Source organism: Oryctolagus cuniculus, chromosome X, assembly GCF_964237555.1.
Source record: "Oryctolagus cuniculus chromosome X, mOryCun1.1, whole genome shotgun sequence".
In the NCBI taxonomy this organism is placed as follows: domain Eukaryota; kingdom Metazoa; phylum Chordata; class Mammalia; order Lagomorpha; family Leporidae; genus Oryctolagus; species Oryctolagus cuniculus.
Window position 1 is genome coordinate 15222094 of NC_091453.1, and position 15586 is coordinate 15237679.

Genomic DNA, 15586 nt, shown 5'->3' on the forward strand with positions numbered 1-15586 from the left:
CCTATAAAGTTTGTAAATACTTATGTATTATTTTCTGTAGTAATTATATTTTGGACTTTATTCTTTTTTTAAGATTTTATTTATTTATTTGAGAGGTAGAATTACACACAGAGAGAGGGAGAGACAGAAAAGTCTTCCATCCTCTGGTTCACTCCCCCATATGGCTGCAATGTCCAGAGCTAGGCCTATCAGGAGCTATGGACTTCTTCCAGGTTTCCTGTATGGATGCAGGGGCCAAGAAATTGGGCCATTTTCTTCTTCTTTCCCAGGCCATAAACAGAGTTCTGGATCGGGAGAGGAGTATCCAGGACACAAATTGGGATGCTGGCGTTGCAGGCAGAGGTTTAGCCTACTAACACACCATGCTGGCCCCTGGATTTTATTCTTTAATGCATTTAAATTTTTAAAATTTTATTTGTTATACAAGTTTCATGTAGTTCATATGTACAGATTTAGGAACACAGTGATAATTTCCAACCCACCCTACCTTCCCTCCCACCCACGCTCCAACCCTTCTTTTCCTCTCTCTCTGGTTTTTATTTATTCACATTTTTTGTTTAATAAATTTTGAGGATTTGCATTCCCTGGAAAAAATCATTATGTAAAATTTACAAATTTAGAAAAATTCAGGGTATATAGATATCTCATGGCATTTTATATTTTATATCCTCTTTCTTCTAGTTTTGTTTATGTAATTGGCTTTATTAGTAAATTAGTTACAAGTTTGGTCTACTCTTTATGATGCAAAGCTGGTTATAGGACTGAGTTCCTTAAACAGTATTGGCTTCCTGCGTACTGAGAGATAGGTTTTGGATTTCAGGAGAGTTGAACAAGCCTGCTCCTTGCTGGATTCCTCTACAAGTGTGCAGCCTCACCTGGCTACACCAGAAAGTGTGCAGTTTTACCCACTGCTACTGCTCTAGCCTGTTGATTTGCATGACATTCCATAGCATTTTATGCCAGCTTGCTCCACGGTGGACTCCATGGTTTTTAATTCTCAGGACAAAACTTCAATAAGGAATGCATGCATTCCTTATACTGACAAGATTATCTGGCTAGTATTTTATTCTTTATCTTGTTGTAAGGGAATATGTTAAGAACCGTATGACTGGATTTTATTGTCACCTTGACCTTTAGCAGATCAGTATTGAAACTTGCTTACAAGATCTGGAACCTTAGCATTGCCTTGTCAGCCAGACTTGATAGGAATGAATGGTCTTTTGTTAAAAAGAAGACAATACAAACAAAACACAGAGCTATGTATGGGCCAATTTATAAACAACTATTGGGGCCAGTGCTGTGGCATAGCAGGTAAAGCCGCCGCCTGCAGTGCCAGCATCCCATATGGGCACTGGTTCGTGTCCTGCTGCTCCATTTCCAATCCAGCTCTCTGCTGTGGCCTGGGAAAGCAGTAGAAGATGGCCCAAGTGCTTGGGTCCCTGCACCTGCATGGGAGACCTGGAAGAAGCTCCTGGCTCCTGGCTTCAGATCGGCGTAGCTCTGGCTGCTGTGGCCATTTGGGGAGTAAACCAACGGAAGGAAGACCCCTCTACCCCTCCCTCCCTCCCTCCCTGCCTCTGCCTCTCTCTAACTGCCTTTCAAATAAATAAATAATTGTTTCTTTTTTATTATTTATTTATTTATCCTAGTGACCTCAAAGATGATCTAAACATATATCCCTTTCTACTCTCCAACTTGTATTGAATAGATAGTCAAATATATAGCATTATTTCTATTAGTGGTTTGCAAAATGCCCTTTTACTCTGTTTGCTCTTCTTTATCTGTAATCTTCTGCCTATTTTGTTTAAACCATTTACACTCTGGTTATTTTTTAAAATATTATTTATTTATTTATTTAAAAGAGCTACACAGTGAGAGAGAGAGACAGAGAGAGAGAGGTCTTCCATCTGCTGGTTCACTCCCTAATTGGCCGCAACGGCCGGAGCTATGCTGATCCGAAGCCAGGAGCCAGGAGCTTCCTCCAGGTCTTCCCACAAGTGTGCAGGGGCCCAAGGACTTGGGCCATCTTCTACTGCCTTCCAAGGCCACAGCAGAGAGCTGGATCAGAAGTGGATCAGCCTGAGAACCAGCAGCCATATGGCATGCTGGCACTGCCGGCGACAGCTTTACCTTCTATGCCACAGCACTGGCCCATACACTCTGGTTATTAATGAACCCCTTTTCATTCTGCCAAAGTCAGCCTAAATTTCGCTGTCATGTGAGATTGTTTTCAAGACTTCTTCAAGCATCAATGAGTGTTTTCCATAGTCTCTTGTTTATTATTTGTATTCATTTTTTATTTGAATGTTAGAGAGAGAGAGAGAGAGAGCGAGCTTTAATTTGCTGGTACACTCCCCAAATGTCCACAACAGCCTGGGTTGGGCCTGGCTGAAGCCAGGAATCAGAACGCCATCTAGGCCTTCTATGTGCTGTTATTTTCTGCCTCTCATGGTACATACTAGTAGGAAGCTGGAATCAGGAGTAGAGTTGGGACTTGAACATGGGTATTCCAATTCCCAGAAACAATTGAGTAGTTATCTTTTTTAACATGTATCCCTTCACTAAAATTCTTGAGTTCCATGTTTTTCTTCCATGTGAGTCTCATCCCTTTGTAACTCAGTACTTAAAACAGCATCTTAAACATGGTGGGCACTAAAACATTTTTTTAATCTGGAAGACAGAGGTTATAGAAAGGCAGAGGCAGAGAGGGAGAGAGATTTTCCATCCACTGCTTCACTCTCCAAATGGCCGCATCAGCTAGGGCTGAACCAGGCAGAAATCAGGAGCCTGGAACTTAATCTGGGTCTCTTAATCTGGTCCTTCCTCTGGAAGGACTTGGGCCATCCTCCACTTCTTTCCCGGGCACATTAGCAGGGAGCTGGATTGGAAGTGGAGCAGCCAGGACTTGAACCCGTATGCATATGAGATGCTGGAGCTGCAGGCGACAGCTTTACCCACTTTACCTTTGCCATAGTGCTGCCCCCACTAAATGATTTTTTAAATGTATAAATATTTTCGTAATTTGTCCTAAATTTTCCTCAAAATACTCAAAGGTTCATAGTTGAACAACTTTTCCTGTGACTCATTTTAAATACCATGCTTTTTAGTAACCTTCTGTTGCAGAGTCTTAAAAGAACTTTATCATCTCCATAGGGAATCTATCTTGCAACTGTAACATGCATTACTTTATGTCAATGGAGCACTTGGAAAAATACTTTGTGTCATGCACAAATGGATACTTCATTTTTTGTTAGAGTGAAAAAATGATCTCTTTAACCTTGGATATAGTAATGTAAAAACTTTAAGAATTAAATAAAATATGGCTGATCACTTTTTAGTATAGTTAATTATTTCATGCCAGCCAGGGTTTGAAAGGAGACATGGAAAAGACACTAGTATAAAATATGTCTACAATTAACTGCCATTGTTAAATGCTCTAATAGTCACTATAAAAACAATTACTTAAGGCTTGTAAAATTTTAAAGTATATATTTGTCACTTCAGGTTGTTGGAAAATTTAAGTAAATAATGGAATAAAATGAATTGAAATGAATATGGCTGGTACTTAAGTCCATGCTTTGTAGATGAGAAAACTGGCTTATAAAGAGAAAGTTGCTTAGCCTAGTATACTGTAAGACTTTTTCCCGGTCTACACTTTTCTCATTCTAAAGCCCATCGTCTCTGTCTTACAGGTAGAATAAGCCAAATGAGCACAACTTCCCTCCATGTCACATTGGAATTTCCCTTGCACCCTTCCATTTGTACTTCTCCCTCTGTAAGAGGGAGTGTCTTAATTTCCCTATGCTAATCTTCTTAATTTCTTAATTATTAAAATGTCTTAATTTCCCTATGCCTCTTCCTGTACCACTGTGTGCTAACTAGCTTCTTCTACCTCATCCTCTCTGGATTCACCTACTTCCTCTGGCTCTACTTCTTCTGGGCCCCAGCTTGTGTATGTGTCCTGGTCTTCCCCACCCTCCACTATATAAAGTTGCCTTCAACTACTCCACCCTCAATTTTGGACTCTGCATCCTGTCATACAAAACCAAGCAAGAAAATCGAACTTATTTTCTACCTTAAATTAACTGATGAGGCCATGATTGTGTAATAAATGACTGATGATGATCACCATCAGCATCTTACCTCTGAAGCCAAAGGCCTCTTTTTATAACATATAAAGTCTCTTAATCACACCCTTCAATATGCCTGGTTTCTTCACTGTCCCAGCTCCTTCCTGATGCACACTCCTTTTGTGTGCTTTGTCCCGTAAATATCTGTAGGCCTCAGGAGTTACAGCATAGACCTTCTTCCCTTCTTTCTCTGTAACGCATTCATTTTATTCTGATGTATGTCTTTAACTTCAGCTACAATTGCAAGGTTGTTATCTCCATCTCTCTGCTAAGCTCATGGCTGCTATTTTTAATGAACAACAAAACAATTCTAACAGGAGATTCCACAAGCAATTGAAATGCAACATGCTCCAAATATAATTTCACATATTTCTGTAACCTCATTGCCAAAATGTCTTCTGTACTTCCATATATTGGTAAAGAATATCATACTAGGTCTAATTTCTCAAATTATGTACTTCAGATCCACTTTGAATGCCACTTTTTAAAAATATCATTTAGTTCTTTGAATATCCTGTTCTGTGTTCCCAGTATTATTGCTGCTGTGTTAGACTGACCCTCTTCTTTTTCTTCCTGTACCACTGTGTGCTAACTAGATTCTTCTACCTTCAATCCATAAGTTCTTCTTTCTTTTAAGATATATTTTACTTGTTTGAAAGAGTTACAGGGAGAGGTGGGGACACACACAGAAAGAGAGGTCTTCCATCCACTGGTTACTCCCTAAATGGCCGCAATGGCTGGACTGAGCCTTTCTGAAGCCAGGAGCCAGGAGCTTCTTCCAGGTCTCCCATGCGGGTTCAGAGAGCCAAGCACTTGGGCCATCTTCTCCTGCTTTCCCAGGTGCATTAACAGGGAGCTGGATCAGAAGTAGGTCAGCAGGGGCTCAAACCAACGCTCATATTGGATGCCAGCGCTGTAGTCTGGGGCTTTAACCTGCTGCGCTACAGCACTGGCCCTTCTATAATTTCGAATACAATGTGGATTGTCCATGTAGAAGCATCCATTGTCTTTTTTTGTCTATAAGGCAAAGAATTTTAGGATGTGTTAAGAGTGGGTTAGAATCTCAAAGGGTTCAATATATGTACTCTGAGTAAACATTCTGTCTACATGTATGCATATATTGGTTTAGTGATTTGAAGTAGGTAAATAAAGTAAGTCTATATGAAATATTCTTGAATGTTGAAGTTGACAGAATATGAGAGAAGAAACATTACGGGGGCATGCAGGAAAAGTCCCACATTCTTGCTTCGTAGATCTTGCTCTTAAGCCTTAACATTGACAGCTTCCATTTCTGTCATTGTAGCTCACACTCTATGATCTATTCACACTTCACTCCTGAAAATTGACATTGCACATCCTTGCTGTCATAAATTATCACAAACATAGTGGATTAAAACAACCTGAATTTTTATCTTATAATTCTGGAGATGAGAAGTCCAACTGACTCCTACCAGGCTAAAAGCAAGGGGCTGACACGCCTTCATTTCTCTTAGATGATGTGGAGGAAAATCTGTTTCCTTGACTTTTGCAGATTCTGGAGGGTGTAATCGTTGCTTGGCTCTGGGCTTGTTCTTCCATCTTCAGCTGACCCACTGACCCTGACTTCCATCCTTATATTTCCTTTCTTTGACTCTGATTTTTTTATATTTATTTATTTATTTGAAAGGCAGAAGCAGAGAGAGAAAGATCTTCTATCTGCTGTTTCACTTCTCAAATGGCTGCAATGACCAGAGCTGGGCTGATCTGAAGCCAGGAGCCAGGAGCGTCTTCCAGGTCTCCCACTTGGGTGCAGGGGCCCACGGACTTGGGCCATCTTCTACTGATTTTCCAGGCCGTAGCAGAGAGCTGATACAGAAGTGGAGCAGCCAGGACTCAAACCCATATGGGATGCCAGCATATGGGATGCCAGCACCACAAGCAGCAGCTTTACCTGCTACACCACAGCCCCAGCTCCTCTGATTCTTCTCTTGTCCATTTTCAAGGGAGCTTATTGATGGAAACACATGAATTATCATCTCTCATTTCAAAATCCTTAACATAATTGTATATATTCAGTCCTTTTGCTGTGCAAGCTGAGATATTCATAGGCTCCAGAGATGAGTATGTGGAAACATTTAGTGTGCTAGGGCATTATTCTGCCCACCACCCTATTTGATTCATCCTTTGTCTTTGATCCAGAGTTCCATTTCCCTTTCCCTTAGAAAGTCTCTACTTCATGTTCAAGATGAAATGTTCCTTCCTTTGAAAACCCTGTCATAAAACTTCACCAGACTGAACCTGGAGCCGAATTAATAGATTCCTCCCTCTACTCCCTCAACATATTGTAGTCACCATATGGCAACAAGGCCAGTCTAATTAAGTAGGTAAGCATTTGTCTCCTTTATTGGTCTGTGAGCACTCTTTCTTAGACTGCCTTGCATTGTCTTTGTGTCCCCACTGCACCATAGCACGGCAGCTTGTAACTAGTATATACTCCATAAGTGTCTCACAGATGATAAGTGTCAATGCCAAATCGGAAGTGCCTATAATAGGAGCAACATTTAGTCTTTCATTCTTTCGTTTTTGTCAGCTAGCATTCATTGAATATTGGACATACAAAAGTTGAATAAAGCACACTTTCACCCTGCCAGGCCTTTAAGCTTAGTAGACTAGCAACACATATGAATAAAGACAAGCTTATAGTGTGGGATGGGGTAAAGAAAGCTAGTATATGCCAAGAGTTTCACGGGTGTGTGTGTGTGTGTGTGTGTGTGTGTGAGTTGAGTCTACAATAGTATTAATAAAATGATACATAATTATACAACTGCAGTAACAATAGCAACTTTCATTTATTGATTTCATTCTTTATATACTATTCTTGGAACAATGCTATATATACTGTTGCAATCCTTATTTTGCAAGTGAAGAAGCTAGTCACAGAATAAGTTGTTTGCCCCAAATCACCTAGCTGATAGGTAGCAAAGCTGGGGTATGAATGCAGACAAGCCTACTTCTCTTAACTGCTGTGATGTGGCATTCTGTACAAGATTTAGTCGTGGTGTATTTGAAGCCAAGTGGCGAATGAGGTTCTTGACAGAAAACAGGTGAGTTGTTTCAGTTCCCCCGCCCAGAAATTTCAGCCTTTTGAACTTGATTCGCTGATCATATGAACTGCAATTTGACAATAATATGAAAAATTGAGTAGATGTTTATATAGTAGCCTTCCTCCCCACCAATCCACACTTTCATTTTTTATGGTTTCAGTTGCCTGTCATCAGCTATAGTCTGAGAACATTAAATGAAGAATTCTAAAAATGAATGGTTTATGTAACAGCTTTAAATTACGCACAGTGTTGAGTAACATGATGAAGTCTCATTCTGTACCTCTTTGCAATGAATCGATCATGACGAGACAGGACACAGGAGTCTTCTACGGAAGAGTACCGCCCGGTAGCTCCTGGCTAGTACTTTTTATTATGGAGTAGAGAAAACTATGCACACAGGCAAGCATGTAGGCATAATAATACATTGACAAAAGTTCACTATAAGAACAAGGAAGAAGAGGCTTTATGTTCTGTGACAAGGGACGGCGAGGTGATCCACGTCATGCAGTACATCCTGACCCATGTCACAGGTAGCCAGAGCTTTCATCCTAGTCTGAAGCTCCCAAAACCAGCATTTATTTCCAAGTACAGATTAGCCACCCAGCTGCCTTGTGCTGCCGCATTCCCCTGGGAGCATGTGCCCTCACCTAGCCCGCTTAGGCAGAGACAGGACTGCCGCCGTGTCCTGTACCAGGGAAGTGTGCTTCCCCGAGGACAGCTTGGCAGCATCCTCTGCACCTCTTAATCCCAACATTAAGACATGAACCTGAGGCATGAGTCATCCTTTGTCCAGTGGATCCATGCTGTATATGCTATCCTTTAGACACTTAGTAGGGGGCTCAGTTATTAGGTAGGCTGTCATTGTATCACAGTGCTTGTGTGAAAATAACCTCTATGTAGCAGCCTAACACTTGGTCACAATGCTGACGTCATTCACCTCACTTCATGTCATCAAGTAGTAGGCGTAGTATCATCTCACATCATCATCGTCATAAGGATGAGTACAGCACAGTAAGGTCATTTGAAAGACAGGGATGCAACATTAGCTTTCACTATCGTGTATTATTATAATTCTATTTTTATCAGTTATGGTTCATCTTCTGTGCCTCATTTATAAATTAAACTCGATATGCATTTATGCATAGGAAAAGCATTGTATATGTAGGGTTCAATAGTATCTGAGATTTCATGCAGCCACTAGAGGTCTTGGAATGTGTCCCACACTGATAAAGGGGGGCTTCAGTACATAGTTTGCATTGCTATTTCTGCATAAGAGTTTCAATTATGTCAGGAGTGTAGCAAAGCGGGTATGTCTATGGATACATGTATTTAATCTTTCAATGTAGGTACAATAAATTTCCTCCAAGAGGTTTGTAAAGTTTATTATAGATTGACAAAGACGTTAAGTCTGTGTAATGCTATGTAATCCTTTTGTTTGTTTGTTTGTTTTCCCTAATGCACAGCGTTCCAAGAGATTCTGTTAAGATCTTCATGTTACCAAATTGCTGCTTTCCAAACCAATTTAATTTTAAGAAATAGAATGGAACGCTAGTGTATATGCCTTATAGAAATGAAACGAGTAAGGAAATAGTATTTGGAGCAACAGCAAAGTAGTAAGAAATGTAAGCTGGAAGGCTTTGCAGTGACTAGTTGGATCCTGGAGTTTGTTGGGCAGCGCTGATTAAACGCACACTGAGAGAGGAGCGGGTTCTCACTGCTAACCTGAAGGCTGAAGATGCCACCGTGAAGACTTCCTGTAGCTCCAGTTAGTGCAGTGGCTGGGAAATGGGATTTGGGTTTTCGGAATGCCTGGCTCAGGCTTGCACCTTCGTGTGGCGGTTCCTCAGATGTGGCTGATGAATTGAGTCTTCAGACTAGGTTTCATTTGTGACTGTGTGTGAACTTGAGATCCTTGGTTAGAAAACTGAACCCAGCTCTCATCACTTAAAAGATGCTAGAGTTAAAATGGCTTATCCTCAATGCTGTTTTATAGATACATTGATTTTCTGACCAGAATGATTATGGTAACAGTTAGCTACAAGTGAATGGATTTTTATTTTGTTTTGTGAATTAATATGTGTTTTAACAGACTTGTATTAATGTGAGTGAATTAATCATTTAAAAAATATTCAGAGGTATCTGAGGCTCTGGGAGAGCGAGAAATGTGACTGTCAGATCAGCATTTGAGCCTCCTCATCCTTAATAAAGTCATAGTGATGGAGAAGCTGGATAGGATCAGTCCTCAGATGTCTTCCGAAGACACTTGTGCTGTCGTGGATTGACAGTGTATTTGAACTCTGTTCTGATTTGCCACTTTTTGAATTCAGGGTTGCAGCTCTACAGTCTCAGTCTCATACAAAATGCAAAGAAACAGAGAATAGAACGGTAGTCCCCAGGGCCTGCGAAGGGGGGGGGTGGGTAGGGGAAATGGAGAGGAGTTGGTCATAGAGGACAGACTTGTACTTTTAACAGTAATTAGTTCTGGCGATAGAGTATACAGCAGGATGGGTAAAGATAATATGTACTGTATTGCATACTTAAAATTTGCTGAGAGTATCTTAAGTGCCCTCACTACTCACCAAAAAATGGTAACTGTCAAGTGCTGGTTGTGTTAACTAACTTGTTTGTGGCAGCCATTCACACAATCTGTGTATATCAAAGCTCCACAGTGTGCACCTTAATATATACAATTATGTCTCCAAAAAGCTTGAAAAAAAGGATTGTTTTCCAAGGGAGAAAAGATTCATTTAGTTAATTTAAAATTAAATGTTTCCTCCTTTTGAAATGCTAACAGCAAACTAGTGTCCCTTCAAGTATTGTTGTGAGAACCTCGGGGTGAAGGAAGAAATGATGTATCATTTTGTAGTTTTCATTGGCATTGTGCCTTCTTTCAACAGAGATGAAAGTCTGAAAATTCTCTTGAAATAGCTTTTCGAGTTTTTCTGAAAGAGAATTGTAAAATCACAATTAAATCCTTAGAAGTATATAACTTATGATTTCATCTTAAATACAAACAGTGAAACTGAATGGAACCACATCCTATCACAGCATGGAACATTTTAACCTGTCAGTTTGGGTAATTTATATTAGAAATAATTTGCAAGTGAAATGATCCTGCTGAAGGGATTTTCCCACTTAGTTAAATACAATTGGAACTTCTCAATAAGGAGAAATTTTAAATCTTTTTTTTTTTTTAAGTTTTATTTTATTTGAAAGGCAGTTACAGAGAGCGTGGGAGAGGGTAAAGAAAAATGTGAGAGAGAGAGAGCGAGAGACAGACATCTTCTATCTGCTGGTTCACTCCCCAAATGGCCAGGGCTGGGCCAGCCTGAAGCCGGGAGCCAGGCGCTTCAGCTGAGTGTCCCATGTGGGTGGAGAAGACCAAGCACTTGAGTCATCCTGCGCTTCCCCGGCGCGCTAGCAGGGAGCTGGATCACAAGTGGAGTAGTGGTGACTTGAACCTGTGTCAATATGGGATGCTGATGTCATAGGCAGCAGTTTGACTTGCTATGCCACAAAGCTGGCCCCTTTAAATGATAAATCTTGATAGAACATAAGATTTTAAAGCATATTGGGTGGCCTATAGAGATGTAATTTTGAAATTACTAGTTTTAACTTTGGACCATACCTATGGTAAAATATAAGATCCTGTTCATGTTATTTCCTCTTATGTAATTCATCGTTTCGATTGTGCTTTATCAAAGGCCTTACCAAAAAAATCTTAGCATGTTGCTATATATTTAAAAATATGTATGTTCTTTTTTATCTTTGCTTTAGGGAACAGCCTTTAACAGCTGGAAGATGAAAGCTCCGATTCCTCATTTGATTCTCTTATATGCTACTTTTACACAGAGTTTGAAGGTTGTAACCAAAAGAGGCTCTGGTAAGCAGTGTTCCTTCTTCATTTTTAATGATGTTAGGCAATGGTGTTACATTTTCACATGTGCCGTTTGTGGAGAGGTTGAGGACTGTGTAGATATTGTAGACATATGAGCAAATGGGTAGAGTACAGTTAAAGGGGGTAGATTGAAAAAATGTCGATTATATTGTTCATTTCCATGGTTTAGAATGGATTCAGTACCAAAAGCGTACATTTAGATTTCGTTTTATATTGTGATTTTCAACTTTGTTTTATGAAGACTGTCCTTTTAATTTTTATATGGAAATATTGTGGAATTTTTTCCGTGTTAAATTTTAATGTTGTTTCAATGGCAAATTTCCTTAGGGCAGATGCTTTTGAGGCTTGTACTTTGCTTATTTTGTTGAATTAGTTAGAAATATTTGAAGAAAGTACCAGTGTTGTTGAAGAAAATGTCAGGTGGAAATACTGTACAGTTTTAGTAGGAAATACGGAGGTAAGGTAGAATGGCAATGAAAGAAGCTGCTGGATAGATTGGTGTGGAGACTTCTGGAAAACATTACATGTTAGCGAGCCTCTTGGTTTGTAGTTGACGATTGGTATTTGGAGTTAGAGGAATGTACGAGACAATTGATTAAATACTGCTATTCATGTGGAATTATACTTCGTCTAATAAACCGCTGATAATACAAATTCTTGCCCCACTCAGACTGAATGTGGAGCTACAGAATTTTTGAAGTCCTAGCTTTTAAAATAAAGGACAGAAAAATCTATTATGTTCATTTGCTAGAAACAGAGTGTGTTGTCTGTTAATTCCAGAGACAGAAAGAGAGTGGGGGAAAGAGAGTTAAGATACTCGGCAAGAGGCTCAAGAATTTTGTGAGATGAAGAATTGCATGCACAGAAGCGTCTTTGGAATTCAGAAGGGAGAGGTAATGGAAGGGTTGAATCGAAGCTGTGCAGCAGCGATCTTAGTCCCTCAGGTTCACGGATGTCCAAGTCACAGAAAAGACCGCATCCAAGGGCAATAGAGAACAGTTCTGCTCTCATAAACCCTGTTTGGGGAAAAAGTCTGCAGGGACTTGTGGAAGGCTTTGTCCAGGGCCAAAAGTTTACTGAAGGGTTGAAAGTGAAATGAACTGTACTGCGCCTATTGTTGGTTCTACAACATTTTGGTTCTTGTTTATATCTGCGATTGATGTGGTTGTAGGTAATGGGAAAAAATAGCGTTTGTATTTTTGCACTTTGTTTAATCTATTCTTGGTGGATCTTTCTGAATGAGAGAAAACCCGAGGGTAGGATTATAAATCGTGCATTATGCAGTTTTAATGGATTTCTAGCAAATAGCATTTATCTAGATTTCTTTGTCTATATCTTGCAAGTAAAGTTGACCATAAGCAAGGGAGTTAGATTAGGAAAAAGGAGGAATAAACTGATAAAAGCTGATAATTTCTTCAAGAGTGATGTTTTCTAAACTAGCAATTTACATTAAAAGCATTTAACATAGATATTTGAGATATTGGCTACATAGAAAAGAAACACTCACCTGTATAAATTTAATAACAGAACAATAGTTCTTCCAAAATGGAAATATTGATTGAGCCTTAAAAATTTCATTTTTCTGATTATTATAGTTGATTATCTAATATCTTAATTTTTCACTTTTTATGGCTATTAGATCTGTCATTCATTTGTTGAAATGCAAGCGTGACTTTTTTTTCTCATCTTAAAATAGTGGTGACAGGTCCATTCTATATGAACTCAAATTTGAGGACAAGCAATTTTATCAAATTCAAACTTGATTAGTATATTTGAGAGGCAAACATGGGACAGTTGGAAAATTCATATCTCCTGCTCCAGAGACTAGTGAACACTCAGTGACCTGTTTGAAATTACAGGTTCATTGTAATGATATAATTATTTTAGGAGAGAGGTAATAAAATGTTGTCGTACATTAGGCAGAAGTTTGGAGGCCTTTATCTCTTCAGTTTACTAATGCAGTTGTCAAATACTACCTTTCATACCAAATGACTTTCTGTATTATAATGTAAAAATGACAAATAAGGCAGGAACTATGATTTCGTACTATGCTTGCTTTGTTTACCTTTCTACAAATATTAATTAAATAGCTCGCTCTGTGACTATGTTAGGACCTAAGTGGAAGTTTGTCTTATCTTTGGGTATTAAGTACAATTTAGAAATATATAATATTATTGTAATCCATATAATTTCATAGCTTACACCTATTTAAGCTGATTTGTTGTTTTCATAACACCATTTCTTGGGAGAAGCAGATAGGTAGCTTACTGAGTAGCATCATTACTAATATCCATAGATTAAGTAGAAGAGGAGTACACTTGGCATCTTCTCCTTAAAAGATTAATGACTCAATCTTCATGCCCAGCCCAAGCTATAAAACAAGAGGCATCAAGGCCAGGGAATAAAAATCAATTTTTTATGTTTATGTGATCTTGCATATTAACCAAGAGGGTTGCTTATATTTATTCATCCTTATCATTTTATTTTCTTTTTATACTTGATTTTATTAATGATTTTATTAATGATTTATTAATGATAAAGTTCAATAAGCATGATTCAATATCCAGTACTGTTCATGCAACTTTTACAAGAGTATGATTTTAAATTCACTGTGGCCCCCTAAATCCAGAACTAGATATACTAATAATTAAGAACATATAAACTATTATTATAATAGAGGTTTGTTGAACTTGTGTAGCATGTTCATTGTGTATTTATTTTAGATTAACACTTCTAATCATTCCATAAGAATTTAGAAATATTTGTTTCTCATTAACAAAACTAATTTGAAAGCAATAGGAGCTCTTATTACTCAAGCCAGAAATGCAGTATTTTTATCACATTGGCTTATACCTCTTTTGCTATTAAGTTAAAAAACAAATTTAATCTAACAAGAAAGTTATATAATTATAACATCATGATTGAAATATTAAAAATACAACTTTGTAATGTTTTATTTTTTTTCATCCACTACCAGTGTTTTTTTTTTCCCCAAAGAAACCTTTTATTTAATGGGGGCAAATTTCATAAGTACAACTTTAGGAATACATTGATTCTTCCCCATACCCTCCCTCCTGTCCCCAAACCATCCCACTTCCTCCTCCCTCTCCCATTCCCAGTCCCATTCTCCATTAAGATTCATTTTCAATTAACTTTATACACAGAAGAACAACTCTATACTAAGTAAAGATTTCAACACACACACACACACACACACACATATACAAACTGTTTGGGAACAAATTTTATTGTTAATTCTCATAATACAACTTATTGAGGACAGAGGTCCTACATGGGAAGTAAGTGCACAGTGACTCCTGTTGTTAATTTAACAATTAGCACTCTTATGTATGACACCATTGATCATCTGAGGCTCTTGACATGAGCTTCCAAGGCTATGGAAGCCTTTTGAGTCCACAAACTCCATCAGTTTTTGGACAAGGCCATAGCAAGGTGGACATTCTCTCCTCCCTTCAGAGAAAAGTACATTCTTCTTTGATGGTCCCTTTTTTCCACTGGGGTCTCACTCACAGAGATCCTTAATGTAAGACATTTTTTTTTTTGCCACAGTGTCTTGGCTTTCCATGCCTGAAATGCTTTCATAGGCTTTTTAGCCAGACCAGAATGCCTTAAGGGCTGATTCTGAGGTCAGATTGCTATTTAAAGCAATTGTCATTCTATGAGTCTGCTGTATGGATTTCTTCCCATGTTGGAACATTTTCTCCCTTTTCATTCTGTCTATTATTATTGCCAAGCACTTTATCTTATTTATATGATCCCTTTAACACTTAATCCTACCTATATGATCACTTTAACAATTAATATGGTCACTTTAGCACTTAAGATGGCATTTTTACCACCCAAAAATGCTTTGCTTTAAATATCACTTCCAATACATGTCTAAGTTGTGCATACATGTAGAATTAAGGCCTTTAATATATATTGAAGCAGATATTCATATTTTGTTGCACAATAGGTTTTCTCCTGTGAAAATCTTGTACCTTTTTTTACTTGAAAAAAGAGACAAAGACTATCAATAGTGCTAATCCCTCTCAAGTGTGTGAGATATAACAGCAGTATAGTAAATAAGCCTTTGGGTTGCTATCATTTGTAAAATTCTGTACAAAAACCACATGTAAAGCATATGGTTGCTTGGAGACTTGTTGTATCTCAGCCTGTTTAGAAAATTTAGTTTAATGTTCTTGTTTGTCTACCCCTTCCTTCCTCCCATCCTTGCTTCCTGCCTGCCTGCTTGCCTATTACTGTATTTGTCTGCAAATAAAGAGTCTATTTTGATATTTTCACTGTCTTTGTAGAACTTTTTAAACTATAAAAAATATTGTTGTTACTATGTTTGAAGGGTTAAAAAACAGTCCATAAATACTATCTTTATAAGACCATTCAAAGGGCGGTAGTATAATATCATTTAATGTCTATTCCTTAAAGAAAAGGTGTGAGAGTTAGGAGTAAGGTTT

General features: G+C 38.4%; 1 protein-coding gene across 1 annotated transcript in view; it reads left to right on the forward strand.

Annotated features, from left to right (window-relative positions):
* The window catches only part of IL1RAPL1 (interleukin 1 receptor accessory protein like 1), a 1403208-nt gene that overhangs the window by 211521 nt on the left and 1176101 nt on the right, over positions 1-15586 (forward strand). Inside the window, exon 2 of the mRNA XM_051827650.2 lies at positions 10991-11096. Within this exon, the coding sequence (XP_051683610.1) occupies positions 11015-11096 (82 nt within the window). The 5' untranslated portion in view covers positions 10991-11014. The remainder of the gene's footprint in view (positions 1-10990; positions 11097-15586) is intronic.